The 27,163-nt window shown below is 45.0% G+C and overlaps 1 protein-coding gene across 2 annotated transcripts in view; it reads left to right on the top strand.

The window, feature by feature from the left end:
- Window positions 1–4,487: 4,487 nt before the first annotated feature.
- Window positions 4,488–27,163, top strand: part of ST3GAL5 (ST3 beta-galactoside alpha-2,3-sialyltransferase 5) — a 62,160-nt gene continuing 39,484 nt past the window's right edge. For both annotated transcript variants that reach the window (XM_068977111.1, XM_068977103.1), the window contains exon 1: window positions 4,488–4,611. In XM_068977111.1, coding sequence (XP_068833212.1) covers window positions 4,527–4,611 — 85 coding nt within the window. In that variant the 5' untranslated portion in view covers window positions 4,488–4,526. The remainder of the gene's footprint in view (window positions 4,612–27,163) is intronic.

Genomic DNA, 27,163 nt, shown 5'->3' with positions numbered 1-27,163 from the left:
AACCATAGCTTTGCCTATATGGACCTTTGTTGGCAAAGTAATGGCTCTGCTTTTTAATATGCTGTCTAGGTTGGTCATAGCTTTTTTCCCAAGGAGTAAGGGTCTTTTGATTTCATGGCTACCGTCACCATCTGCAGTGATTTAGGAGCCCGAGAAAATAAAGTCTGTCACTGTTTCCATTGTTTCCCTATTTATTTACCATGAAGTGATGGGACCAGATGCCATGATCTTAGTTTTTTGCATGTTGAGTTTTAAGTCAGTAATTATGTAATACCTTTGTATGGTGACAGATTGTAACTGGACTTATCATGGTGGTCATTTTGAAATGTATAAAATATTGAGCCACTATATTGTGTAACAGGAACTAACTTAGTGTTGTAGGTCAATTATACTTCAAAAACAAGCAAACAAAAAACAAGCAGATGCACAGAAAAAGAGATCAGATTTGTGGTTACCAAAGGCAGAGAATGGTGGGAGGGGAATTAGATGAGGGCAGTCAAAAAGTGCAAACTTCTGGTTATGAAATAAACAAATACAAGGGATGTAATGTACAACATGATAAGTATAGTCAACACTACTGTATATTACACATGAACATCGCTAAGGGAGTAAACCCTAAGAGTTCTTACATGAGGGAATAATTTTTTTCTATTTCTTTAATTTTGTATCTAGATGAAATGGTGGGTGTTTACTAAACTTATGATAATCATTTCATGATGTATGTAAGTCAAATCATGTTGTACATCTTAAATTTATACAGTGCTGTATGTCAATTATATCTCAATACAACTGAAAGAAAAAACTGAATTATTTAAAAATAATAAAATAATTCATAAAAATAATAAAATTTCATGTTGACAAAAAGGCTGTTTTCAAAATCAAAAAGATGGTGAGAAGAATGCTTTTTAAAAAAAAAACATATTCAAGTCTCTTTAAGTATGGCTTAATAGAATACAGCTGTATTTTCATATCTGCTTTTGCATTCAATCTGTTATAAGTTGTTTTGGTTAAATCATGTGAAGAAAACCTGCTTCACATTGATACAAAATTGGAAAAGCAAAGAGTACTCTAATAGTCTTTCAGGAATATTATGGATATTCTTCTTTGATAGTACACCAAAACTCTACAAGAGGTTATTTCTTTAATTATATAAATACCAAAAAGCCGTCAAATTGATGGCAACACAAGTTTTCCAAAATTCCAAATTTCTTTTGAAATCCAGAAGGTTTTCAAGATTGGCAACAAGTAATCAATTATTTTCCTTGAAGAGACAGGCTTGCTTAGTTCATTTGCAAGAAGAAGTCTACCAAACACCCAAGCTGAGATAACCATAATTTGTCAGTTGTTTTCTCAAGTAAGAATGGAGTCCCATGAAAAAACAAAACAAAAAACGCACCAGCTATTTCAGCTTGCAACTCAAATGATTGCATGAGTGCTTCTTCTTGCACAACTATTACATGTCAGTTTGCAGCAAGTGTTTTATGTGCAGTTTCCAGGTAAAATATTTACAAGGTGTGTACTCAAGAGACACTGAGCTTTTAATGAGTTAATCACATTTTTGTTGCTCAGTCCAGAAAATTCTCAAATGAAACTGCCTTTCTTTTTTCCCACCATGAGTGTGTGATGATGAAAACACTACTACAGTTGGGTGCCCTTCCTTTGGGAAAGCACCAGAACACCTTTTGCACACCTTCGCTTTTGCACCATCAGTAACAAAGGAAAATAATGTCTTAGATTATAATGAAATAATTTTGACTTCAGAGATTCTCTGAAAGGTTGCCCCTGAAAGGTCGTCTGAAAGGGACACCCCTGACCAGGGGTCTGTGGACCATACTTTGAGAACCAGTGACTTGGACCAATCAGAGACCAGTCATAGAGCTAAGAGTGGGGCAGGCTTACCTTAACTGTATGTTGCATCACAGAAGGGGGAAGATGAGGTGAATGTTAGAAGTAATCACAGTATCTGCTATGAGAATGACCAAAGTAATGAGCATAAAGTAATGAACAAATTACAAAATCATGGGTGCTGTCCCAGGTTCACAAACAGCCCCACCATTTTGCTAGCCAAGGTCCAAAGGCTTTTCTGAGACCAGTATCTGTCTTGAGGTCTTCCCAGGTGGAGCAAAGGTAAACAGTCCACCTACCAGTGCAGGAGACTCCAGAGACATGAGTTCGATGCCTAGGCCTGAAAGATCCCCTTCAGTAGGAAATGACAACCTGCTCTGGTATTCTTGCCTGGGGAAATCCCATGGGACAGAGGAGCCTGGTGGGCCACAGTCCATTGGGTTGCAAAGAGTCAGATATGATTGAGCACACACAAACCTATGAGGCTTTGAGATACAGTGGCTGATTCTCATCTATTGTTTGGGGATCTCTGTCGTAACCCTGAATAGTAACTAAGGGTGGTGGGGACTTCCCTGGTCATTCAGTGTTTAAGACTCCACGCTTCCACTTTAGAGTACTTGGGGTTGATTTCCTTGGGGAACTAAGATCTTGCATGCTCTGCATTGTGGCCAAAAGTAACTAAAGGTGGCCCTGCAGCTTAGTGGAAGGAGTATTAAGAGCACAGCTTGTCTTGTTGCACAGAAAGTCAGTCTCTCTCACAATCTTCCAAGCGAGGGTACTGCTGAGCCTCATGCCAGCCATAAAAGGTATCTGGTTCTTGCCTGCCTCTGGGCAGCTGAAATGTGGAGGTGGGTGGATGAGGTCCCTGCACAGGAGAGGAGAATGGGGGTGATAAGGCCTAACCATGGTTCTGCTGGGCTCCCTGGTGGCTCAGTGATAGAGAATCTGCCAACCAATGCAGGATACAGAAATGGCAACCCACTCCAGTATTCTTGCCTGGGAAATCCCATGGACAGAGGAGCCTGGAGGTCTATAGCCCATGGGGTCACAGTCTGATACAACTAAGTGACTGAATGACTAAACAACAATGATTCTGCTGGTGGTGGATTGACTGGAAGATCAGCTGTACCCGTTTTTAAAAATACTTTTAAATGAGGTCTGGCTTTATGAATAAAGAATATCTGGGAGGAAAGCGGAATAGCAGCTGAGGCAGATAAAAGTAAAGAGTGTCTGATAAGGCAGGCCTCTGTTTATCTCCAAGAGAGAGGGGCTGAGGTGCTTAGCATTCTCCTTGCAGCTGTCACTGACCCCAGAGAGCTAGGCCTCGGCTCTGCTAGCCAGCCTTGGCCAACACTCAGAATTCAGATCTCCTAGTGACAACTTTTCCTCCAATATTTTAAAAATGCTCACATGTCCTCACCTTTAAATAATCGAGAAACACTTTTAAGACAAAATCCTTTTGAAAGGTGTGAAGGCAGTCCTTCCATGCTTTCCTTTCCAAGTTTTCCCTCTTGATCTTTGTTACCCAAGATCTCACATTTTCCCCCCAGTCCCCCTGCCCCCAGCTGGGGAAGAGGACAGACAACTCCAAGTCCTGTTTAGAACTGTGCAAACCATGTGCCAACTGTTGCAAAAAACAAAAAAAAAGTGACAAGACTCTCCGTTTATGCAAATATATTTGGCTCCGTGTCTAGGATCTTGCTTTTCAAACTGGAACCGTAACCTACATCACAGGCACATGACTGCGATGCCCTGTGTTCGCCAACCCCAAAAGAAAGTCTGAAAGCAGAACAACTTCACCGACCTTACTGAACTCAACAAGTCCTACCGCACAGAAATGTCGCAAGGCGCATAATATACACCTGGCTCTATTAAAGAAACAACATATCGTATGCTTTCAAGTCTTTTAATTCCTGAACTTGGGGATTCACGAATATTCACGCTTTAAAAAACTGTATGACATTTCCTCTCCAGATTCAAGGGGGACTCCAGAGAAACGGAAATGAGCGCTTCAAACGCAGGTTCGCATTCATACTCTGCCACTAAAAGATTTAGTGTGACTCACTTCTGCTGAGTCTCAATAACCCATCCCCGAAATTAGTGCTCTCTCACTTTTCTCCAATACTTGGAACAACATAAAACTGTTCAGTAAATCTCCAGATACACTCAGGCAGCTCTCGTTGTCTCCAGGGCCCCAGGAACTCCAATCCAGCGTTGTCTGCAGGTCCATCCCAGAGAATAAAGCACGTGACTCCATAAAGCCCCTGCATTCAGCGGCTCCGCGTCTACGAGTGCTCTGCGCAGTAAAAGGCTATACTCAGTCCAAACACCTTTTGTTCCTTCACCATCTAACCGCGCGCAGAGATCTAGAGGGCGGTGGGTGCCCGGGACCCCGTCAGCGCCAGCACACAGTCCAACGCGCATCCAGCTGGGGGCGCCCTGCTCCCCTAGGCCCGCTGGGTGGAGGGTTGCGAGTCCAGGGAGCGGAGGCAGCCTCGGGAGCCCTCGCGCGCTCTGATTGGTTCTCGTGTCCTCGTGACTCCAAAGCCCGCCCCCGCCCCTCCTCCGCATCCGAGCCGGGGAGCGCTCGGTCTGGGACTGAATGGGCGCTAGCGCGGCGCTGGGGGCGGGCCGGGGCGCGGGGCCCGGGACTAGAGGCAGGCTGGCGCCCGCTCCCTAATATGCGAAAGAAGGCGGCGGGTGGCGCGGAGCGGCGTCCCCTGCAGCCGCGAACCGAGGCGGCGGCGGCGGCACCTGCCGGCCGAGGTACGTGGCGCAGCCCCCTCCTCGGCGTAGCGGGGCCCGCTGGCCGGGGGCGGCGGCGGCGATCGGTTCCTGCCCCCGCGTGGCTGGGCCCGGCGGCTCCGCCCCAGCCTCCTACGGGCAGCGCCCAGGGCACGGCTCCCCCAAATGCGCCTGGCGGGGGCGCGGGCTGGGCGTCGTGGCCTCGCGCGGAGCGGACCGGCTCGGTACGCCGCGGCCCGCGCAAGTGTGGACGCGGTGTAGACGGAGGGGTGAACGACCGGGATGTGCGCTCCAGGCGCGGTGTCCCTTTCCTTTCTGTGTTCCGCAACGACTTGGGGTTTAATTCATTGCTCGAAGCTTCCGAGCTCATTTCCCCGGGACAGGATTGGGGGTCCCTCGGTGACTAGCAGCTCCGGCGGCTGTCTTTCGCATCCATCGGGAAGGCGTGATGTGCAGTGTCTGCAGGTAGAAATTCGCCAGTGACCTTTCGTGCCCACTCTGTGCGGCCAGCCCTGCGGAAGAGACACGTTTTGTGGTGACCTTTGGTGTTTCCTGAATTGTAAGGAGTAGCTTGACATGGGCGTGCATTCATATGCGCCTTTAGTGTGTTAAGTAATACAAGATTTTCTGAGAGCATCTTCGAATAGGAAGAAGCTAGGTCCTGCCCAACCCCACAAGAGGTGGGTGACCTTGGCCACGATGATCCCCCTGTAAGACTCCATCTCCTGATCTGTAGTGGGAGGCTTGTCCTGCAGATGGCCAAGGTCCCTTTCAGGCCCCTGGTTCTGTGGTTCTGATGGCAAATGTGTTCACCAATGAAGAGGGTCCTGCGGAATCACTAGCTCACTGGAAAGACACATTTTATGTCCTCATGTCTTAGTTCATGTCTGTGGCCTTTGCTTCATTAAGTATCAGTCTGTTTACAAAGGAAAATGGTTTTTACCTGCCAGCCTACATCTGCCCCTTTGGTTTACCTGCTCATCAGGCCAAGCATGGATCTGACTTTGGGATTACAAAGAGGAAGGAGATGTGGCTCCTGCCCTCTGGTGTTAAGCTGAGCCCTCCACTTGATAATCTGCTTCCACAGAAGAGAGGAACCTTGGGGAGGAATCCTGTCTGCTGAGTGAAGGGGCACAGAAGCAGAAACTGTCAGGATGAGTTGTGGTTTCACTTGCCTAATCCTGAAAGCTTGACAGGTTAGGAGAATGTCTTACATTTCTAGTTGTAGAGCCAGGAATCACCTGAATTCCAGCCAGGGCTTGGACGAGGAGAGACTGATGTAAACGGGCAGAGCCCTGTGACCAGAGTATAGTGAACCACTTCATAGGTCTGTCTGGTGTCTGAGGGATGCTATTTCTGTGAGATGGAATGAATCTTGGTTATGATTAGTTGTTGGGTCTTCCTCTAGGCGAGAAAAGAAAATGGGTGAGGTGAGAAGGCATGAAGGTGTTTGTGGAAGAGAGAGGGAGAGGGCTGACAGGCATCAATGATAAACATGCACATTAATGACTGCCTATTTTGAAAATGCTTATAATTTTGGCTTAAACTGCCAGATTGTTTCATATTACCATGATAGGTTACTATTGAATTTTTTGGAATTAACTTACCAGTTTTTATTGGAATATAGTTGGTTTACAATGTCTTGTTAGTTTCTGCTGTAAAGCCAAGTGAATCAGTTATATCTAAATATGTGTTTGTTGTTGTTTAGTCACTAAGTCGTGTTCGACTCTTTTGCATACATGCTAGACTGTAGCCCGCCAGGCTCCTCTGTCCATGGGATTTCCCAGGCAAGAATACTGGAGTGGGTTGCCATTTCCTTCTCCAGGGGATCTTCCCAGCCGAGGGATTGAACTTGCATCTCCTGTATTGCAGGCAGATTCTTTACCGTGGAGCCACTGGGGAAGCCGTGTATATATATATATATATTATATATATATATAATGTATATATATATATATATAATGTATATATATATATATATATATATTTTAGATTCTTTTTCCATATAGGCCATTCACTCTACAGTACTGAATAGAGTTCCCTGTGCTATACAGTAGTTCTTGTTTATCTGGTTTATATACAGTAGTGTGTATATGTCAATCCCAGTCTCCCAAGTAACCCTTCCCTCTTCTTTCCCCCTTGGTAACCATAAGTTTATTTTCTACATCTGTGATTCTGTTTCTGTTTTGTAAATAAGTTTGTGCCGTTTTTTTAGATTCCACATATAAGCGATATCCTATGATATTTGTCTTTGTCTGACTTGCTTCACTCAGTATTACAGTCTCTAGGTCCATTTATGTTGCTGCAAATGGCATTATTTTGTTCTTTTTTTCTGGCTGAGTAATAGTGTTGAATTTTAAGACTATGTTCGAGGCAGGATAAGAAAAACCCTTTGTTCTTTGATGTGCCTCCTCCAGTCCTCCCCTGTTTGCCCTGCTGGTCTGTTTGGCAGGAGTTTGTCTAGCAGGTTGGCTGTTGGGAGGTGAAAGAGACAATAGAGAGGTTTCAAGTCCTTTATGGGAGTCCATCCAGGTGCTGGGGCAGAAGGGAGAGTCTTGGAAGAAGGGTCACGGCTCCCTTTGCACACCCTTCTGGTTCCTGAGAAGCGGTTTAATCAATTTAATCTGAATTGCCTGTGGAGGTGCTCCCAGAGGGCATGCTCTGTGTTTTTGGTTCATCTGGGAAGGCTTGGCAGAATTAAAGCAACTGGAAGTATACACACATTAACAATGGTACGCACTCCCTAACTGCCGAGAAGCAGCAGCAAGGGGCTGGATCAGTATGAGGGGTGTAAGTTAGCAAAGGCATCCAGAAGTGGGTGAATCACTGGCTTAGTGTGGGAGGAAACCATCACTATGGATGGTGACACGTAGGCCATTAGGGAGAGAGACCCAGCTTGAGCACATGTGCAGAGGGGAGCAAGGAAGATGTGGCGAGCAGAAGAAAAATGAGGTTAGAGAGGTACAAGGACATTACCAGGCTTGTCTTACTTAGAAGAGCGTTATCTTGTTTTTCTAAGTATAGCATACATGCTAGAAAAGTAGGCCTAAGTGGATTACTGTCCAACAGATTTTACAAATTCAGCATACGATGCTCTGAGATCAAGAAGCAGGAGCACCCCATGGGTCCCCTTCGAGTCACTGCATCCTGGAAGAGAACCCCTGCTGACTCTCGAGCTTGTATCACCAGAATTCTGCAGTGTCTGTCTTCTTTCCTTCAGACGTGGGTTTCTGAGACTTACTCCAGATACTGCCTCTTGCTGTAGGGTGCTCACTCTCATTGCTGATTGGGCCTGTGGGTGAAAATTGTCTGTGCACTGTTGATGGACACTTGGGCAGTTGGCAGGTTTGGCTATTAGTTAGTGCTGCCATGACTCTTTTCACACCTGGCTTGTGTGTGTGCATATTTCTCTTTTTAACAGCTTTTTAAAATATTATATTTAATTTTTTAATTTATTGTGACATTTGGGTTCTGGTTCCCTGGCCAGGGATTGAACCCAGGGCCGCTGCATTGGGAGCATGGAGTCTTGACCACTGGACCATCCTTGTGCTCAGTCATTCAGTCGTGTCCAGCTCTTTATGGCCCTATGGACTGTAGCCCACCAGGCTCCTCTGTCCATAGAATTCTCTGGGCAAGAATTCTAGAGTGGGTTGCCGCTTCCTACTGCAGGGTATCTTCCAGACCCAGAGATCAAACTTGTGTCTCTTGTGTCGACTACGCTGGCAGGCAGATTCTTTACCACTGATGCCACCTGGGAAGCCCCTGTATGTGCATTTCTGATGAGGTCTATGTACGGGTGTGATTCCTGGGTCATGGGTATGTGTATACTCAGCTCTGCATGGGTCGTTCCTCACTACTAACTGATTAGCTCAACATTGGCTTTGAACTGGAGAGACGGAGGAAGGGCATGTGCCAGGAGCCACGATGAGTTACCACATGGCTGTGGGCTGTAGATTCTCGGCTAGTGCAGTCACCTCCAGGCTACAGGCCACCCTGGGTCAGGCGGCAGGACAGGCTGAGCCCTGGAAAGCCCTCTAGCTCCATGAGCCTCTGTGGTCAGGGAGTGGTTGTCTCTGGCCAGACTGCCACAGACAGCCCTGGGAACGTCTCCCTTACCTTTTCTAACGCTGCACTTTCTCTGCTTTGTTTTTAGTTATGTGACTTGTGTTCCCTGTACCTCTGGGTTTCTACTGAAGAATTCCCCCACGTTCTAGAGGAAAAGTTTATTTCTTGTTTGATCTTTTGAGGCCATGCAAGACATTCTTGCTCCCCTTTAGAGTGTGGAACAATATCCAGAATTAAGTAATACTGGGTGGTTCATCAACTCTTTATACCCATGAATTCTTCCTCTTTTCAAGCTTGAAATATCTGGAATTAATGGTTCTGTTTCATGTGATGTGATATGATTAAAGAGGAAAAAATTGATACAAATAACACATTTGAAAAGTCTGTTTTGATGGACTAGGACGTTGTGTTTTGAACATGAAGTCTGCCTTTAAGGCAAGGTGTCATTTTCATAATCAAAGGCTTACATGTGTTGAGTTCAAAGCAGAAGCAGGTTTTCTGTTATTCATATGGAGTTCCTCCTTCTCTAGTCCTTTCTCTCCCCTCAGCTTCTACTATGATATTCTCTTCTGTGTTGTTCTCCACCTCATTTCTGCTTTTCACAAACATCTTGTTTTCATTTCCAATCTAGACTTCAGCAACAAAAGAGGAAGACAGAGTTGTGGTACTTTTTTTTTTTCTAATAGGGCTGCCAATACTCTCTGTGCTTTGCCTGTCATTTTCTGCAATCAAGTCCTTAGTCATCCAGGATTTGGTATCTGGTTTTCTTGTTTAATCTTCCTTTGGAGTGGCTCTGTCCAGTAGAAATGTAACCCAAGCCATATATATATAATATCAAAGTTTTGGTTTCCCAGGAAGACTAAAATAAAACAAACCAGAACTAAACTTAACTTGTATGCTCCTAATAATACAGCTCCAAACTAGACAAAGTAAAAAGAATGACAAAAAAAAGTTGACAAATGTGACAACATAATGAGAGATTTTAGCATATCTATTTCAGTAGCTGATGGAACAAGCTAACAAAAAACCAGTAAGGGATTGATTTAAAAAGCAAAGCAATTAATAAGCTTGATCAAACCAATTAAATAGAAAACATAGTTCCAGCAACTGAAGAGTATACTTTTACAAAAATTGAACATACACCAGGTCATAAAGTAAGTTCTAACATATTTAAAATAATTAGTATCATATTGACCAAATTCTCTGAATGCAATGAAACTAAATTATGTATCAGTTTTAAACTATAATTTTAAAACATATTTGAAAATTTAAATTTGAAAGTATTTAGATTTGAATGATCAAGAAGTAATAGCAATGAAAAAAGATACGTCAAAATTTGTAGAATGAATTGTACACCTGAAGCTTGTGGGTTGCAACTAAATAAGGTAAGGGAAATATGTGGTCTTAATGACTCATATTTGCAAGGAAATAGGCAAAAGTTAATAACCCAGTCAGCTAAATTAAGAAGTTAGGAACTTAGCAATTAAACCCAAGAGATTAGAAGGATTTTTTTAAGACAGGTGAATTAATTTTAATAATTTATTTTCATCAAACCAATATGTATAAAATATTATTAAATTAATATAAAAGTTGTTTTTGAGCTATTTTACATTCTTCTGGTAAAACTTAATTCTTCAAAGCCTTGTATGTATCTACAGGCCATATTTGAATTACTCAGCAGCCACATGTGGTTTATGGTATCTTTGTCTCCTGTAAACACTGAAGGTATTTATGGTGATAAAGAGGGCAATCAGAGCTAACAGTAGAGGGGTTCAATTATCTGCCAAGAGAATCGAAATTCATGAGAATCTAAGAGTGTTTTGTGGTTTGCAGAGGGTGACTCTTTTTGAAAATCTTACATACTACTCTCTACAACAAACCCACATACTATAAAATATAGGACAGAAATAAAGGTAAGTGCTGTACTGACTCACTATATCCTTACCTGTTTTAGACATATGATATGTGTATATGTATAGGCCATGTTATATACACGTTATATATGTATATGTCTAGGTCACGTGTTGCTGCTTGCTATGCCCCCAGGCACATATATGTTATATTATGTTTATATAGACATATATGTATGTATGTTCTTTTAATGTTCACAGAACCCATATGAGTTGGGTACCATTATTATCCTCCTTTTACAAATGAGGACATTGAGGCTCAGGGAGGTCAAGAAACTGTAGGGGATGGAGCAGGGATTCAGACTCAGGCAAACTGACCTGGAGGTGGTGGATGAGGCAAATGCATCTCTGTTTTTGTAGCACTCAGTGCATTCACAGCCCACATCAGAAGAGCTCCCATCAAAACTCCTGAGAGGATGATTTGAGGTGGTCTCTGGTCCAAGTTCCTGCCTTTCCAGGCACAGTATCCTCACTCTCCATGGCAACTTCCTCACTGGTCCTGCCTCACAATAGGACTTCCCCGTCTCCAGTCCTGCCTCGAGAGAGGTCTCTCCAAACTCCAGTTCCAGCTTAAATCCCTCTCGCACAGTTGCTTCTTTTATCTCAGGATGGAATCCCAGCCCACCATGGCACGTTCTGCTTCCTTTTGCAGCCTCTCGGTATGTTGTTCCCTCTAGGCTGGGCCTTCAGACACTCACTTCAGTGCCAACTGTCCCTGCTCAGGGGCACCTGGTTCCCCAACCCCCGCCAAGTCCTATCCATCATTCCTTCCAGAAGTGGGGGGAGGCTTTTCTCAGCTCCCTACCAAACACACAATACACCCATGTCCCCCAAATGTAAAATATCTCCTAACACTGCCCTCATATCCAATGTAGAATAAGTTAACAAGAAAAATGAGGAAAATATTAACATTGGTGATGGGTCTACTTGTCTAATTTTAAAAATGAGATGAGAGCTTTTTGAAGAAGAGGCTGTATCTGTGTTGCTTCTTGCTATACCCCCAGGCAGATACTCCCTGCCTGATTAAAAATGAGGTTACGTGAATGACAGTATGCCTGTTTGGGATCCTGCCCAAGAGCTGGTTTTCCACATTTTTGGAGCAGAGAGTAAAAGGGACATGTGATTTAGGCATAAAAGGAAATTGTATGTTTTAGTGATGCCTCTCACAGACCTGAATAAATGTTGTCGGTTTTAGGAATTCAAACACTCTTAACTTGTTCTGAGCTTAAAATGACTCAGACAAAGCTTTCCTCTGCCTCCCGTGGTTTTTCCCTCCCTTTCAGGCTCTCAGTGGCCAGGGCCTGTCAACCTTTGGGTTGTTCCCAGTCCCTGTTCCTCCAGTTCCTTTTCTGGGGTCATTGTCACTTTCTGACTTGTCGTTTTATATGACTATTTTGGTTCTTCTGTTCCTAAGGACAAAAAGTGTTATTGAATATAGTCAGCCCTCCGTGTTGACCAACTGCAGATCAAAAATACTCAAAAAGGAACATTTCCTGAAAGTTCCAGAAAACAAAACTTGAGTTTGCTGCGTGCCAGCAGCTATGAACATAGCATTTATGTTGTATTAGGTATTATAAGTAATCTAGAGCTGATTTAAAATATATATGGGAAGATGTACATAGATTATATGCGAATACTGCATCATTTAATATAAAAGACTTGAGCATCCATGGATTTTGGTATCCAAGAAGTGGTGGTGGTCCTGGAACCAATTTCCTGTAGATATCAAGGGACCACTATACCAGATTACTACAGAAACTGCCTCCCGAATCCTCCGCCTTCCCTTCCCCACTTAGCAGCTAACTGCTCCCTGAGGAATATTGCTAAGGTCCTATTTGGTGACATCTCTTCATAATCTCAAAGCATAAGAACCTATATGCATACTCTTTCTTCTGGGAGGTGGGATCTTCGTTATTTTAGAATTTGCACACTCACTCGCCCATTATACTCCAGTTTAGGGAAAGGTCCCCATGTTGGAGCTTGAGTCCCAGAGTTGCTGTTGTTAACTGTTCATTCTACTGACTTTCACTTTTTCCTATTAAGTATTATTTATGCAGCCTGACTACTTGTATTCCCTTTAGATGAAGAGGGAGATCTTCCACTGAAAAGGTAGCTTTTAGATTTTGCTGTGTTTGTGGCATTCAGGAGGGTGCCACAGATGTGTTCTGCTGTGGCATCTTCTGCATGTCTAATTTGCTGGCACATGGGTGCCCACCACCCAGGAGATATGTAAGATGTTTTGTTAGAGCTTGGGAGGGACCTGGGCAGTTCTCCGGGCAGTTACCTCAGTTTACTCCAGTGTCCTGTCTTATCCCTTCTGGCCTCCTCCTCTTATCCCCCTTTGTTACCCCTACCTCAGCCGTGAAATCATCTCAGTGCATGGTGGAACAGTGACAGCTGGTGGGGCCTTCTTGCATGCTTTTCTTTTCTTTTTTTTCTACTAGCAGCCTGGATTTGTTATGCAGGCTGGATCTCAGCAGGCTGGGTGCTAAAAGAACAGCCGCTGCCAGCTCAGTCACCAAGTTCTGTGGCCTCTTCCTTTACCACTCTTGTCAGCCCCCATCTCTCTGTCCCTCTCTGTCTCCCCTGCTCCATCAGCCCTGGCTGCGGTGGTCATCAGAGCCCCTTGACCATCCCTCCCGTGGCCTCTTACATCCCTGTGTGAGCTCTCTGCCCTCCTGCTTAAGGACTACTTAAGGTCACTCCTCCTCTGGGGCCAATTTGGAGGCCCTCATTCCTTCTTTTCTCAAATTTTTGATGTTCACTCATTTATTTGACTGTGCCAGGTCTCAGTTGCAGCACGAAGGATCCTTAGTTGGCATGCGAACTCTTATTTGCAGCACTTAGGATCTAGTTCCCTGACCAGGGGTTGAACCTGGGCCTCCTGCATTGGGAGCACAGAGTCTTAGCCCCTGGACCACCATGGAAGTCTAATGATTCCTTCTTTGCTACATCTTCTCCCACTTTCCCCCTGATCCCCTGTGACCTGGCCGGAGCAGCCATCCTGGGCATCTTGGCATGCCAGTCCTCCCATCCGGAATACCTGCCCTCTCTCTCCTTTGTGTCTCTGAGGTCCAGTCTATCCTTAAAAGACCCGTTTATACTTTGTCTCCTCAAGGAGGCTTCCCTGATTTCATCTGATGGCACTAGTGTTCTGTTGCCTGGGGCACCCCAGGCGTACTGCCCCGCCTTCGCTTTTTGGCATTTTGAGTATTTAGGTATTTTTGTTTTCCCTGGTTGGAGTTTTCGTTTCAAGAGAAAGGCTATGTCTTAGTTTTCTTTATATTCCCTGTGCCTGATATATGCTTATTACATGTCTGTTTAAAGGATCATTAGGTGAACAAAGCAAATTATACAACAGTACAGACCAGCCCTCCCCAGCTGGGGCTCTGCTGCTGCTGCTGAGTCACTTCAGTCGTGTCCAACTCTATGCGACCCCATAGACGGCAGCCCACTAGGCTCCGCCATCCCTGCGATTCTCCAGGCAAGAACATTGGAGTGGGTTGCCATTTCCTTTTCCAATGCATGAAAGTGAAAAGTGAAAGTGAAGTCGCTCAGTAAGTGTCCGACTCTTCGTGACCCCATGGACTGCAGCCTACCAGGCTCCTCCATCCATGGGATTTTCCAGGCAAGAGTACTGGAGTGGGTTGCCGTTGCCTTCTCCAGCTGGGGCTCTACAAGAGGATTAAGCCTGAATGCTCTAAGGCCACCATGATAGTGGGTTGACCAAAAAGTTCTTTTGGGATTTCCCATAATATCTTACAGAAAAGCCCAAACGAACTTTCTGGCCAACCCCAGTATATTATGAATTAACTTCTCTCCCATGCTTCTGGAGTGATTTGAGTTATAGACCATCCTTGCGAAAATTAAAATAGACACCCAGTCCTATTATGTAGCATGGAGAGCTCTGCTCAATGTTGTGTGGCAGGCTGAATGGGAGAGGAGTTTAAGGGAGAATGAATACATGTGTATGTGTGACCGAGTCCTTTTGCTATTCACCTGAAACTATCGAAACATTGTTAATCAGCTGTACTCCAATCTAAAATTAAAAGTTAAATAAAAAGAGGAAATAGACACATAAATACTTTTCTGTAGGGCTTACCTCTAGTGGAACCCAGCCTGAAGATGTCTAGTATAAGTAATATGATCCCAATCCTGATAAAACATACATATTCCAAGAGGAAAGGCAGGTGCGATATAGAGCATAGTGTTAGGGGTGGACATCACTGTGTCGTAGTGTAACAACCAGTGTGTGATTTCAACATGTTCTTTCTGAAGATTTCAACTTTGTGATAACAGAGTTTTAAAAAAAGTTTTTTGAATAAGCTAAATTGGAGGTCCTAAACCTGGCTGTGCCTTACTATACGGCAATGGAGAGTTCAGTTCAGTCGCCCAGTCATGTCCCACTCTTTGCGACCCCATGGACTACAGCACACCAGGCTTCCCTGTCCATCACCAACTCCTGAAGCTTACTCAGACTCATGTCCATTGAGTCGGTGATGTCATCCAACCACCTCATCCTCTGTCGTCCCCTTCTCCTGCCTTTAATCTTTGCCAGTATCTATTCCAATGAGTCAGTTCTTCGCATCAGGTGGTCAAAATATTAGAGCTTCAGCTTAATGGAGAGTTAGGGCTTTGTTTTTAAATATAGGTCCACTATGAGAACTATATTTAAAAACAAAATCCAGAGTCTGCATTGGCTTATAGTAAGGCACAGTCAGGGTTAGGAACTCCAGTTTGGCTTATTCACAACCCACTCCAGTATTCTTGCCTGGAGAATCCCCATGGGCAGAGGAGCCTGGGTGGACTACAGTCCATAGCGTTGCACAGAGTCAGACGCAACTGAAGCGACTTAGCATACACGCACCTATAGTGAACCAATCCACCAATAGTGGATCACTGAACTGACCCTTCAGCAATGTCCCTGGAGAGCCAGGCCTCTGAGTGAGGATGACCAGCTGTCAGACCTCTGAACTTGGGTGTTGCCGCTACGCACTTTGTAAATGAAGGGCCGTGTCTAGCAGGCATGACTCACCATAAGAGAAACTAGCGTAGTAATGGGTACTTACAGAATACTTTCAAAAGCAAATCTAGAGGTGTTTTTTCTTAACAGCCAAGAGTGAACATTAGTTGCTGTTCAGTCGCTAAGTTGTGTCTGACTCTTCATGACCTCATGGACTATAGCACACCAGGCTCCTCTGTCCTTCAGTACTTCCCGAAGTTTGTTCAGATTCATGTCCATTGAGTTGGTGATGCTATCTAACCATCTTATCCTTTACCACCCCTTTCTCCTTTTGCCTTCAGTCTTTCCCATCATCAGGGTCTTTTTCAATGAGTCATCTCTTCAAATCAGACGGCCAAAGTATTGGAGCTTCAGCTTCAGTCCTTCCAATGAATATTCAGGGTTGATTTCCTTTAGGACTGAACATACCCCGGGGTTATTCAAATTAAGTCTGAGACAAGAGTTTCAGTGCTTGTTCTTTCTCATCAGCTGTTGCTTCAACCAGCTCTGTTTTTTTGTTTTCTCTCTGAAGTTTGACCTTACTTGACCTCACACAGAATTTTATCCATATGGTGGGTGCTGAAACCAGTAGATCGGATGAGGAACAGGGTAATTACTACGTCTCTAAGTATCTCCCATCAAGTTACTTACTAACTACAAAGGGAAAATAGTAACTAGGTAGTGGATAAACTTGCCTTACACAACTTTGAGCAACTGATTTAACATCAACGGTATTGGGACAAAGCAATGTCAGGGGTTTCCTGAGAAAACACACCAGGATGGACCAGCATCACTTCTGGGAAATTTCTGCCTGAAATGTGTACCTTGAATCTAATCATGAAGAAATGGGCAGATCTCCACTGAGGGACATTCTTCAAAACAACAAGGCTGTACTTTTCAAAAAATGCCAAGGTCATGAAAGATAAAGGAACTGTTTCTGATTAAAGGAGGTTAAAAAGATATGACAGCTGAATGTCACATGTGGTTCTGGATGTATGTTCCTGTTTTTGCTCTGAGGCCATTATTGGGACTGCTAAAGAGATTCGTCTGACGTCTTCAGAGTAGAGAATAGTATTAAAACAATAATAATTTCCTGATTTTTATCATCATACTTTGGTGTGTCTGGGAGTGTCCTTTTTAGGAAATACTAAAATATTTAGGGTTGCATGTCATTGTGTCCTCATCTTACTTTCAAGTGGTTAAAAAAAGTAGTATGGATATCATAAAACAGAATCACCAAGCAGATGTGGTAGAATGGTAACAAGCAGGTTGTCTGAGCGAGGCAAATTGTTTGTACTCTTTTTTCAGTCTCTCTATGTGTTTGAGGTTATGTCCAAAAATAAAGGTTAAAAGCCCAAAAACCTCCGGGTCGTGGTGTTGCAGCTAGTGTGGCATCAGAGGCCAGGGCTCTCAGTGGCTGTCCTTTCCAGGATCACGACTGAAATCATTTCCGGCAACACTGAGCTCTCTTCAGAGCGGGTTTTGTAGAAAATGGGTTGGAGACCACTCAGTGTGGCTTCACCTGACAGGAAGTTCTTTCCCTAACTTCCTGCTGCTGTGATCACCACTGCTGTCCCAGAAGGCATCATGCCTGCTGTTCTCCCCTGGGTGTCTGGTCACCCAGCTCCAATCCACACATTTGCCCAGTTGAGACTAGACCTACAGCTGTTCCTGCCAAGGAGACTTCCTAGGCAGAGTGTAACTTCACATTATCACCCAACCTGCTTTGAACATACTAGCAAACGTCTTCAGAGAGGTGACTTGGCTACCATGTAACAGGCAACAGCCAAACAGTTTAAGTATTTTCTTTTTTCTTGAAAAACAGAACCAGTTGCTTTTTTTTTTTAAGTTGTTTTTCCCCCTCAGCTTTATTGGGATATAATTGACATGTAACGTGTAAATCGAAGATGTACAACATGTTGACTTGATACACTTATTTGCTGCAAAATAATTACCACCATAGCGTTAGCTTAAACCTCTATTACATCACATAATTATCATCTTTTGTGTGTGGGAGGGGTTAGAACATTTAACATTTATTCTCTTAGCAACTTTCAAGTGTGCAATACACTGTTATTAACTATAACCATCATGCTGTGCAATAGATCCCCAGTACTTACAACTGGGGGCTGACACCTCCACATTGCTCCCACTCCCCAGCCCCTGGTAACATCCAGTCTACTCTCTGCTTCTGCAACTCCTGCTGTTTTAGAGTTCACCTGTATATGGTATTCCAGTTGCTCTTTTATTTCTGTGTTGGTGGGTGGGACAGTCATTGGACTATGTTTATCCCCCTTCCTCACCATACACACACAGAGATTCTTGATGGAAAAAGAATTCCCGTCAGTGTTCTCCATGTGCTCTGGACACTGCACGACCAACCAATGAACGTGATGTCTGGACTCATGGAAGGATCTAGGCCTCATGTCTGCCTCTTGTTAGGATCTCGCTGAGTTTGGGTTAGTTTTTCTGTGTGGATCTGGCTGCAGGTCACTGATCAGTGCATTCATGTATTCATTGGCTCATTGGTTCAACAAATATTTAAGGGCGTTTTACACGCTAAGTACTGTTTCAGGATTTGAGGTGACTGCAGTGAGCAACATTGACAGTCCCTTCTCTAGGAATCTTATGCTTCAGTGGGGAAAGCAGAAAGTAGGCAACCACGGAAGAATCCTGATAAGTGTATGAAGTATTCATTGATTCAACAAGTATTTAAGTGCCTTTTACATGCTGCTGCTAAGTCACTTCAGTCATGTCTGACTCTGTGCGACCCCATAGATGACAGCCCACTAGGCTCCCCCGTCCCTGGGATTATCCAGGCAAGAACACTGGAGTGAGTTGCCATTTCCTTCTCCAATGCATGAAAGTGAAAAGTGATGCTAGGCACTGTTTTAGAATCTGAGGTTCCAGCAATGAACAACATCAACAGTCCCTACTCTAGGAATCTTATGTTTTAGTGGGGAAAGCAGAAAGTAGGCAAATATGGATGAGTTGTGATGAGTGTATGAAGCAGAAAAGTGAATCAGTGGGCTTAGGGTAGGAATGCAATGCTACAGAGGGTGATCGAGGGAGGCAACTTTTGAATAAAAACCAGGATAAGGATGGTGCAAGAGGGCCACGGATTTGTCCCTGCAAGAGTTGCTGTCTTCTTAACATCTTTGTCACTTCAGTGAAACCTTGAAGGAACAACATCTGAAGTTTCCAGGCATGTTCTCATTTTGGAAAATGTTTATGTAGTCCAAGGGCTCAGCCTTAACTTCCTTTAATGCTTTTAAACCTATAAAAAGCAGGCAATTGAATGATAGTCATCATGTATTCTCAACATTGAAGTATACCAGTTAATTAGAAGTAGATTACAAAGCATACCTCAGTAGTCTTGCGAGTGCTTGCATCTTGGTAGGTGGTCAAAATTAGAGTGTAGACTATACAAATATTCGGGCTTCCCAGATGATGCTAGTGATAAAGAACCCACCTGCCAATGCAGGAGACGTAAGAGACTCAGGTTTGATCCTTGGGTCGGGAAGATCCCCTGGAGGATGGCATGGCTACCCACTCCAGTATTCTTGCCTGGAGAATCCTGTGGATTGCAAAGAGTTGCAAAAGGTTGCAAAGAGTTGGACATGACTGAAGCGAATGAGCACACACGCACACAGACTACTTATTCACAGGGCAACACTTTTATTTTCTATTTAGAAGACAGGTCCTCATAATTTTTACACAGTTTGCAGGGAGATCGGAAATTCTTTAGGCTAAACTCTATTGTTATTCACAGCTGTGCAAACTTGCTGGTGAGCAGTTTCCCAAACAGCCGTACCCACTCTCATACCTTGGAGGGATCTTGCTTGAAAAGCACATTTGGTATCCTCACCTGGTCCTGCCAGGCAGTAAGGTCTGGGAATCTGTGTGTGTTTTGGAGTGAGTGGTTCTTCTGCACTGGTCAGTTTGGAGGATCGCAGGCTGAGATGGGTGGAGGCACTGAACATTCAAATTGAACGAAGACTAGAAGATATGGGATGATGATTGAGTGTGATCGCAGCATCCATGCTCTCACCAGCAGGTTTGTTGTGGTTTTGACCTCATGAATGAAGTTTCACATTCCTAAAATAGAACCGAGCCACTGCCTACCCAACAGAAATAGGAAAGTCCCATAGAACAGAGGTTTCCCACCTTGCTGGTGGGCGTGCAATGAGATGATTAAGTTGCATGGATCCAGGAGTGAAAGCGGTCCTTCTCCCCACCAACCCACGCACACCTGTGAACCCCACTTCTGCAGGCTGGTATTTGAACACAGGCCTGTCTGTGCCTGCCAGTTGGTTCCTGTCCCATGAGACAGTTGAGAACAGCACCCCATACCTTGATGAGTTAAGATTTCTTGAGGTTATGCAATCCAAACCAAATCTAGAAAACGATTAGGTACTGATCTTCAGTTTTTGCCTTGCTTCATTACCTGAAATACTTCAAAAATAGAGCAGTGTGGGGACTTCCCTGGTGGCACAGTGGATAGGAATCTGCCTGCCAATGCAGGGGACACGGTTTCAATCCCTGGTCCAAGAAGATCCCACATGCCGTGGAGCATCTAAGCCCATGCTACCGGGCCTGTGCTCTAGAGTCTGCGGGCTGCAACTTCCGAGTCCTCGTGTTGAAATTACTGAAGCCCATGCGCCTAGAGCCTGTGCTCCACGAGAGAAGCCACAGCAATGAAAAGCTCAAGCAGGGCAATGAAGAGTGGCCCCCACTCACCACAACTAGTAAAGCCTGAAAGACCCAGTGCAGCCAAAAAACAAATACGTACAAACCACAACAACAAATACAGCAGTGTTGAGGCTTTAATATAGAGACTTTATCCCAGTGGGTAGTCAACAGGCAGTGGAAACGTTTTTGATTCACCAGCTGGGAGAGAGGGGAGGACCAGAGATGCTAGCAGCTTCTAGTGGATAGAGGCCAGGGATGCTATGAAACAGCCCACATTGCACAAGACAACCTCCTGCCACCTACAGCAAAGAACTGGTGGTTTAGTTGTTCAGTCGTGACCGATTCTTGCGACCCCATAGACTGTCGCACCAGGCTTCTCTGTCCTCTGTCCATAATTTCCCAGGCAAGAATACTGGAGTGGGTTGCCATTTCCTTTTCCAGGGGATCTTCCCAATCCAAGGATCAAATCCGTGTCTCCTACATTGCCGGCAGATTCTTTACTGACTGAGCCACCAGGGAAGCCGACAGCAAAGAATTACCCAGCCCCAAATGTCTGCAGTGTTGAGGTGGAGAGACTCTGCAAGAGATCAGCTCTTATCTGTGTCTCTTATCTGTGTTATATGTTAGGGTTCAAAATGAGCATTCCTGTTAAAAAAAAAAAAAGAGTTCCACAGCTGAAACTGGTTTGCAATTAGCCTCCTAGCTTGTATGAAGATGGCATTCTTCTTGGTTGGACAAAGGGCACAAGTCACCAAGACTCCATGAGCCCCAGGGAAGACACTGGCTGGTGTGCTCTCTAGCTCTTCCAACTTAACCATACCCCTTCTCCCACAGCTTCCCCTCCCAGTCGGGTCAGGGTAGAAGAAAGGTTAGTTTAGAGCTTCGTTCTCACCTACTGCTTCTCAGCTTCTGGATCCCAGCCCCATGGTTTTGTGACAGTGCCCGTGGGTGGGCTTGGGTAAGACCACACCATGTCTGTATCTGAGCTGTGTGTCAGGCACCACACCTCTGAACAGCCTCCTTCCCTCCCACTTTCCCCACACCATTTAGTTACATTCTCGTCATTTCCCTGGACCTTGGGTTTCTACAAAGTGGGGTCTCAATCCTTCATTTCGCTCTCTCTCGTTTTTTTTTTTTTTGCCAAACTGCACAGAATATGGGCTCTTAGTTCTCAAGTTAGAGATGGAGGCTGTGCACTCTGCAGTGGAAAGCAGAGTCTTAACCACCGGACCACCAGGGAAGTCCCTCAGTCCTTCATTTCATCTCAGTCCCCCCGCAGAGCACATTGGAGGAATTGATGAAATTAGAAGTCATCTTTTTTGTGTGTGATTGTCATTATTCAGTCACTAAGTCACATCCAACTCTTTGTGACCCTATGGACTGCAGCATGCCAGGCTTCCTTTGTCCTTCACCATCTCCCAGAGCTTACTCAAACTCATATCCATTGAGTTGGTGATGCCATCCAACTATCTCATCCTCCGTCATCCCCTTCTCCTCCTGCCTTCAGTCTTGCTCAGCATTGTGATCTTTTCCAATGAGTTGACTCTTCACATCAAGTGGCCAAAGTATTGGAGCTTCAACTTCAGCAGCAGTCCTTACAATGAATATTCAGGGTTGATTTCCTTTGAAGATTGACTGGTTTGATCTCCTTGCTATCCAAGGGACTCTCCAGTGTCTTCTCCAACACTACAATTCTAAAGCATCAATTCTTCGGCGCTCAGCCTTCTTTATGGTCCAGCTCTCACGTCCATACATGACTACTGGAAAAACCATAGGTTTGACTATATGGAACTTTGACAACAACACGATGTCCCTGCTTTTAAATACACTGTCTAGATTTGTCATAGCTTTTCTTCCATGGAGCAAGGGTCTTTTAATTTCATGGCTGCAGTCACCATCTGAAATGATTTTGGAGCCCAAGAAAATAAAGTCTGTCACTGTTTCCATTTTTTCCCCATCTATTTGCGATGAAGTGATAGGACTGGATGCCATGATCTTTGCTTTTTGAATGTTGAGTTTTAAGTCAGCTTAGTGGGGACACTTGTATTACTTTTTTAGGTTAAAGTGATTCAAAATGCATTTTGTTTAGGAACTGTTGTACTCCTTTCTTAAATGCTTGAATTTCCAGAGTGTTATGGACTTGAAATTGTCATGCAGAGTCACAGATTTTATTGAAGGTGTCCTTGTCTGATTTCCAGCAGCATTTTCCTCTTCTTTCCAATCCCTGAAAGGCTCTGCCCTTTGTTCTTCCTCTTGGGGATCTAATCTCTTTAGAGCAGCCTTAATTGTCCCTTTATCCAAACAACTCCATGCCCTTATCAAGGCATCAATGGCCCTACTGCTGACTTTGAAATACTCCTTGTCTCCACCCTCCTCACGGGCAGGATTCTCATTCCATGCAGGAAGCAGCCTGAGCAGCATGTGAAACCTTCCTGGCAGCTGGGGATGGTCACATGATGCAGTTCTGGCCAAAGGGACAGAACTGCCAGCCTGTCAGGGATTTCCAGGGAAGTTTTTCCTCCCCTGATGGAGGTGCCTCCCCTTCCTCTCCGGTTCATCCCTCCTCTCCCTCCAGCCTGGGCTGGAGTTGATACTGGTGGGAGTCAGGAACACCAGCGGCTTTGAGAGCCCCTGCACCAGCCCCGCTCTGTTTGTCCCTGGACTTACCATGCTGTGAGAAGAAGACACCACCAGGGACTTCCCTGGGGGTTCAGTGGTTAGGATTCTGGGCTTCCGCTGCAGAGGCACAGGTTCGATCCCTAGTCAGGGAACTAAGATCCCATATGCCTCAAGGTGCAACTAAAAAACAAAAGAAAAAAGACATACTCTTTTAGCTGAAAGCCTTGGCTGAAACTCCAGCGCAGATCCCTCCCCAGGGCTCCAAGCATGGGGTCTATCAGCCTGACGGCCCACAGGCCCTGGGGACTCACATGTCCTTCTTGTGACATCCCTGACACTTGAGTTCTCCTCCATCCTGCCTGCTCACCACGTCTGACCTACCTCAAGCCCATCTCTTCTGCAGCTGGGAGCCCTTCCTGACCATCTGGCCACCAGCATGGCGGCCAGGGCCCAAGGTCTGCTGCTGAGGCCAGCCCTGTCTCAGGCTCGCCACCTCCATCGCATCCCGGCTGCCTCCCCAGTGATGCGCGTGCACATATCATGACCCCCTACCACCACACCCGAATAAAATCTTCAAGGTTTCTTCTTGTGATCGTCCATGACCTGCCATCGTCCATACATTGACCCTGCAGACATAATGGTCAGGTTCTCTAAAAAGTGAAACTGTTAGTTGCTCAGTCCTGTCTGACTCTTTGCAACCCCATGGACTCTATAGCCCTCTGGGCTCTTCTGTCCATGGGGATTCTCCAGGCAGGAATACTGGAGTGGGTTGCCATGTCTTCCTCCAGGGGATCTTCTCCACCCAGGGATCAAACCCTGGTACTCTGCAGGTAGCCTGCACTGCAGGCAGATGCTTTACTGTATGAGTCATGGTTCCCTAGAAGCAGAGCCTGAAATAGGAATCATGGTCTCTGCTGTCCCCCAAGGAGCTTGACTTGCTTGCTCAGAGTGATCCCAGGCATTTTGTACTCCGTTAGTCATTGCCTGGGGACAGAGGGCACATCCGTGGAGAAGCAGGTAGTTGTGTGCGGTGTCAATACTTGCAGCTGAGATGTGGCGCCAGCCCTGGGATACCAGCAAACCCACAGTATTGCCCTTAACTCCTGCCTGTGCCCCCACCCAGGGCATACTTTCTCAGCTGCACCTAGCTCACTTGGTCCCCAAACTCCCCAGACCTCTGCTTTGCTCCTTCTGCCCACAGGCTGGGTCTTTCCTCCTCACCTAGCTGCCCCTGCTCCTGCTATAGCTGGTTTTGTTGTCCTTGGCACCAGGGGATGTTTAATCTCTTCATACTTCAGAGCAGCCATCTCCTCCAGGGGCAGGCTTTCTATCTTGTCTCCTGTCCACTTTTATCAAGTATCTAAAACACAAACCCCAAGCACAATTCAAGTAATTATCTTCTCTGCTTTCCCGTGGATGGGTGTAACTTGTACCAGTTGAGGTTCACAGGAGAGACGTGAATTGACTTCATCTTGTTGACTGGCTCAGGGTGTCACTCTCAGACCTTCTGAGAAAGGCTGGCTGGAAGGGTGGGTATTCTGTGGAGCCCGGGGTGGGGGCGGTGGGGGGGAGGCATTTCCAGCTGCCTCTGGGATGTCTTGGTCTAGTTATTTATCATCTCAAGTTCCTCAGTTCAGTTCAGTTCAGTCACTCGGTTGTGTCCGACTCTTTGCAATCCCATGGACTGCAGCACGCCAGGCCTCCCTGCCCATCACAAACTCCTGGAATTTACTCAAAACTCATGACCACTGAGTCAATGATGCCATCCAACTATCTTATCCTCTGTTGTCTCTTCCTCCTGCCTTCAATCTTTCCCAGCATCAGCGTCTTTTCAAATGAATCAGTTCTTCAAATCACTTGGCCAAAGTATTGGAGTTTCAGCTTCAGCATCAGTCCTTCCAATGAATATTCAGGACTGATTTCCTTTAAGATGGACTGGTTGGATCTCCTTGCAGTCCAAGGGACTCTCAAGAGTCTTTTTCAACACCACTGTTCAAAAACATAAAGCCATAGCTTTAACTAGACGGACCTTTGTTGGCAAAGTAATGTCTCTGCTTTTTAATATGCTGCCTAGGTTGGTCATAACTTTTCTTTCAAGGAGCAAATGTTTTTTAATTTAATGGCTGCAGTCACCATCTGCAGTGATTTTGGAGCCCCAAAAATAAAGTCTGACACTGTTTCCACCGTTTCTCCATCTATTTGCCATGAAGTGATGGGACCAGATGCCATGATCTTCGTTTTCTGAATGTTGAGTTTTAAGCCAACTTTTTCACTCTCCTCTTTCACTTTCATCAAGAGGCACTTTAGTTGTTCTTTGCTTTCTGCCATAAGGGTGGTGTCATCTGCATATCTGAGGTTATTTATATTTCTCCCAGCAATCTTGATTCCAGCTTTTGCTTCATCCAGCCCAGCGTTTCTCGTGATGTATTCTGCATATAAGTTAAATAAGCAGGCTGACAATATACAGCTTTGATGTACTCCTTTCTCTATTTGGAACCAGTCTGTTTTTCCATGTCTAGTTCTAACTGTTGCTTCTTGACCTGCATACCGATTTCTCAGGAGTCAGGTCAGGTGGTCTGGTATTCCCATCTCTTTAAGAATTTTCCACAGTTTGTTGTGATCCACACATTCAAAGGCTTTGACATAGTCAATAAAGCAGAAACAGATGTTTTTCTGGAACTCTCTTGCTTTATCAATGATCCAGCGGACGTTGGCAATTTGATCTCTGGTTCCTCTGCCTTTTCTAAATCCAGCTTGAACATCTGAAAGTTCACGGTTCACGTACTGCTGAAGCCTGGCTTGAAGAAGTTTGAGCATTACTTTACTAGCCTGTGAGATGAGTGCAATTGTGCGGTAGTTTGAGCATTCTTTGACATTGACTTTCTTTGGGATTGGAATGAAAACTGACCTTTCCATTCCCGTGGCCATCATCACTAAACTACTAAAATTGACTTCCATTGCTGTTTCTTTCTGTAACCGGGACCCAGTTGGTCTTGGCCTGCATCTTTTCGGTGCAGGTCTTCATGATTTCTCGATCCGTGTCTGTCCTCTTCCTGTCTTCTTTCTCACCCGGATGTGCCTCAGGCTACCCTTCCCCTCAAGCACCCAGCATCCTGCCCCACTGTCCACGGGCAGCCTGGTGAGGCTTCCTTCTGTCCTGCTGTACAGTCCTTCTCAGACACTTCCCACCTAGAAGGGCATGCTGTTTTGGCTGCCATGTTAATATCTAAGCTGTACCTGCTCAACTTCCTAGACCAACCATGTCATTTTTATTTACTGCTTCATCAGCTTCATTTTTGTTTTTAATAATCTTGCATGTATGTACGTGTTCAGTCGCTTCAGTTATGTCTGCCTCCTTGTGACCCCATGGGCTGTAGCTTGCCAGGCTCCTCTGTCCGTGGGATTCTCCAGGCAAGAATACTGAAGTGGGGTGCCATGCCCTTCTCTAGGAGATCTTCCCAACCCATGGGTCAAACTGGTGTCTCCTGGATGTCCTACTTGCAGGCAGATTCTTTACCACTGAGCCACCTGGAAAGCCTGCCTTTATTGTTAAAAAAAAAAATAAACAAAAACCCAAAAAACCCTTTGCATATAGGTCTACCCACCTATTCCAGTACCTACCCTCCCTAAGCAACCCCCACATGGAAGTGCATGGATAAAGATGGCTGAAATTCTCAGCCCCCTACTTCTCCACTTGTGACCTTCAGCAGATTAAATGTATCAGGTTAAATGCAGATAGCAGTCCAATGAAGTAGGTGTTTTAGTGATTTAGGATTTAGTGGTATCTTGTGTAGGATTATTCCCCCCAATAAATATTAGTGCCCTACTCTTTGTTGCACCACTAATTGCCTGTATAGTTTATCTAACAATTTTTCACATACTGCTCTGCAGCATATGTTATACTCTCACCTTGGATGGTTAATTCTTAATCTGAAACTGTTGGTGCCAGATCTGCAAGTGGACTGAAAGCCTGGACCTTGCCCTAATGTTTCTTCATCGGGGCCTTAATAAGAGTGATTTGCTCATCAGATACATAAACATTTGAGAAGCAGCTGTTACATTTTCATATGTGAGTGGAAATATGTAATTTTGAAAACCAGGTCTTTTCTGCATAGAAGGGATTAGTGGAGGCTCTTACCCTGGCAGTCTGAATGAAAGGAGGGAGATATTCATCAGCCCTGGGATCTTAGCACTTGGAAGGAGTGGGAGAAGCTGCCCGTGAAGGAGATGGACAAGTTGGGAACCAGGAAAGTGCCACAGGGCAGACGGTGATGGCCTGCCAACA

The sequence above is a fragment of the Capricornis sumatraensis genome, chromosome 1 (assembly GCF_032405125.1).
Source record: "Capricornis sumatraensis isolate serow.1 chromosome 1, serow.2, whole genome shotgun sequence".
NCBI classification, from domain to species: Eukaryota; Metazoa; Chordata; class Mammalia; order Artiodactyla; family Bovidae; genus Capricornis; species Capricornis sumatraensis.
This window is presented reverse-complemented; position numbering and strand designations above follow the sequence as displayed.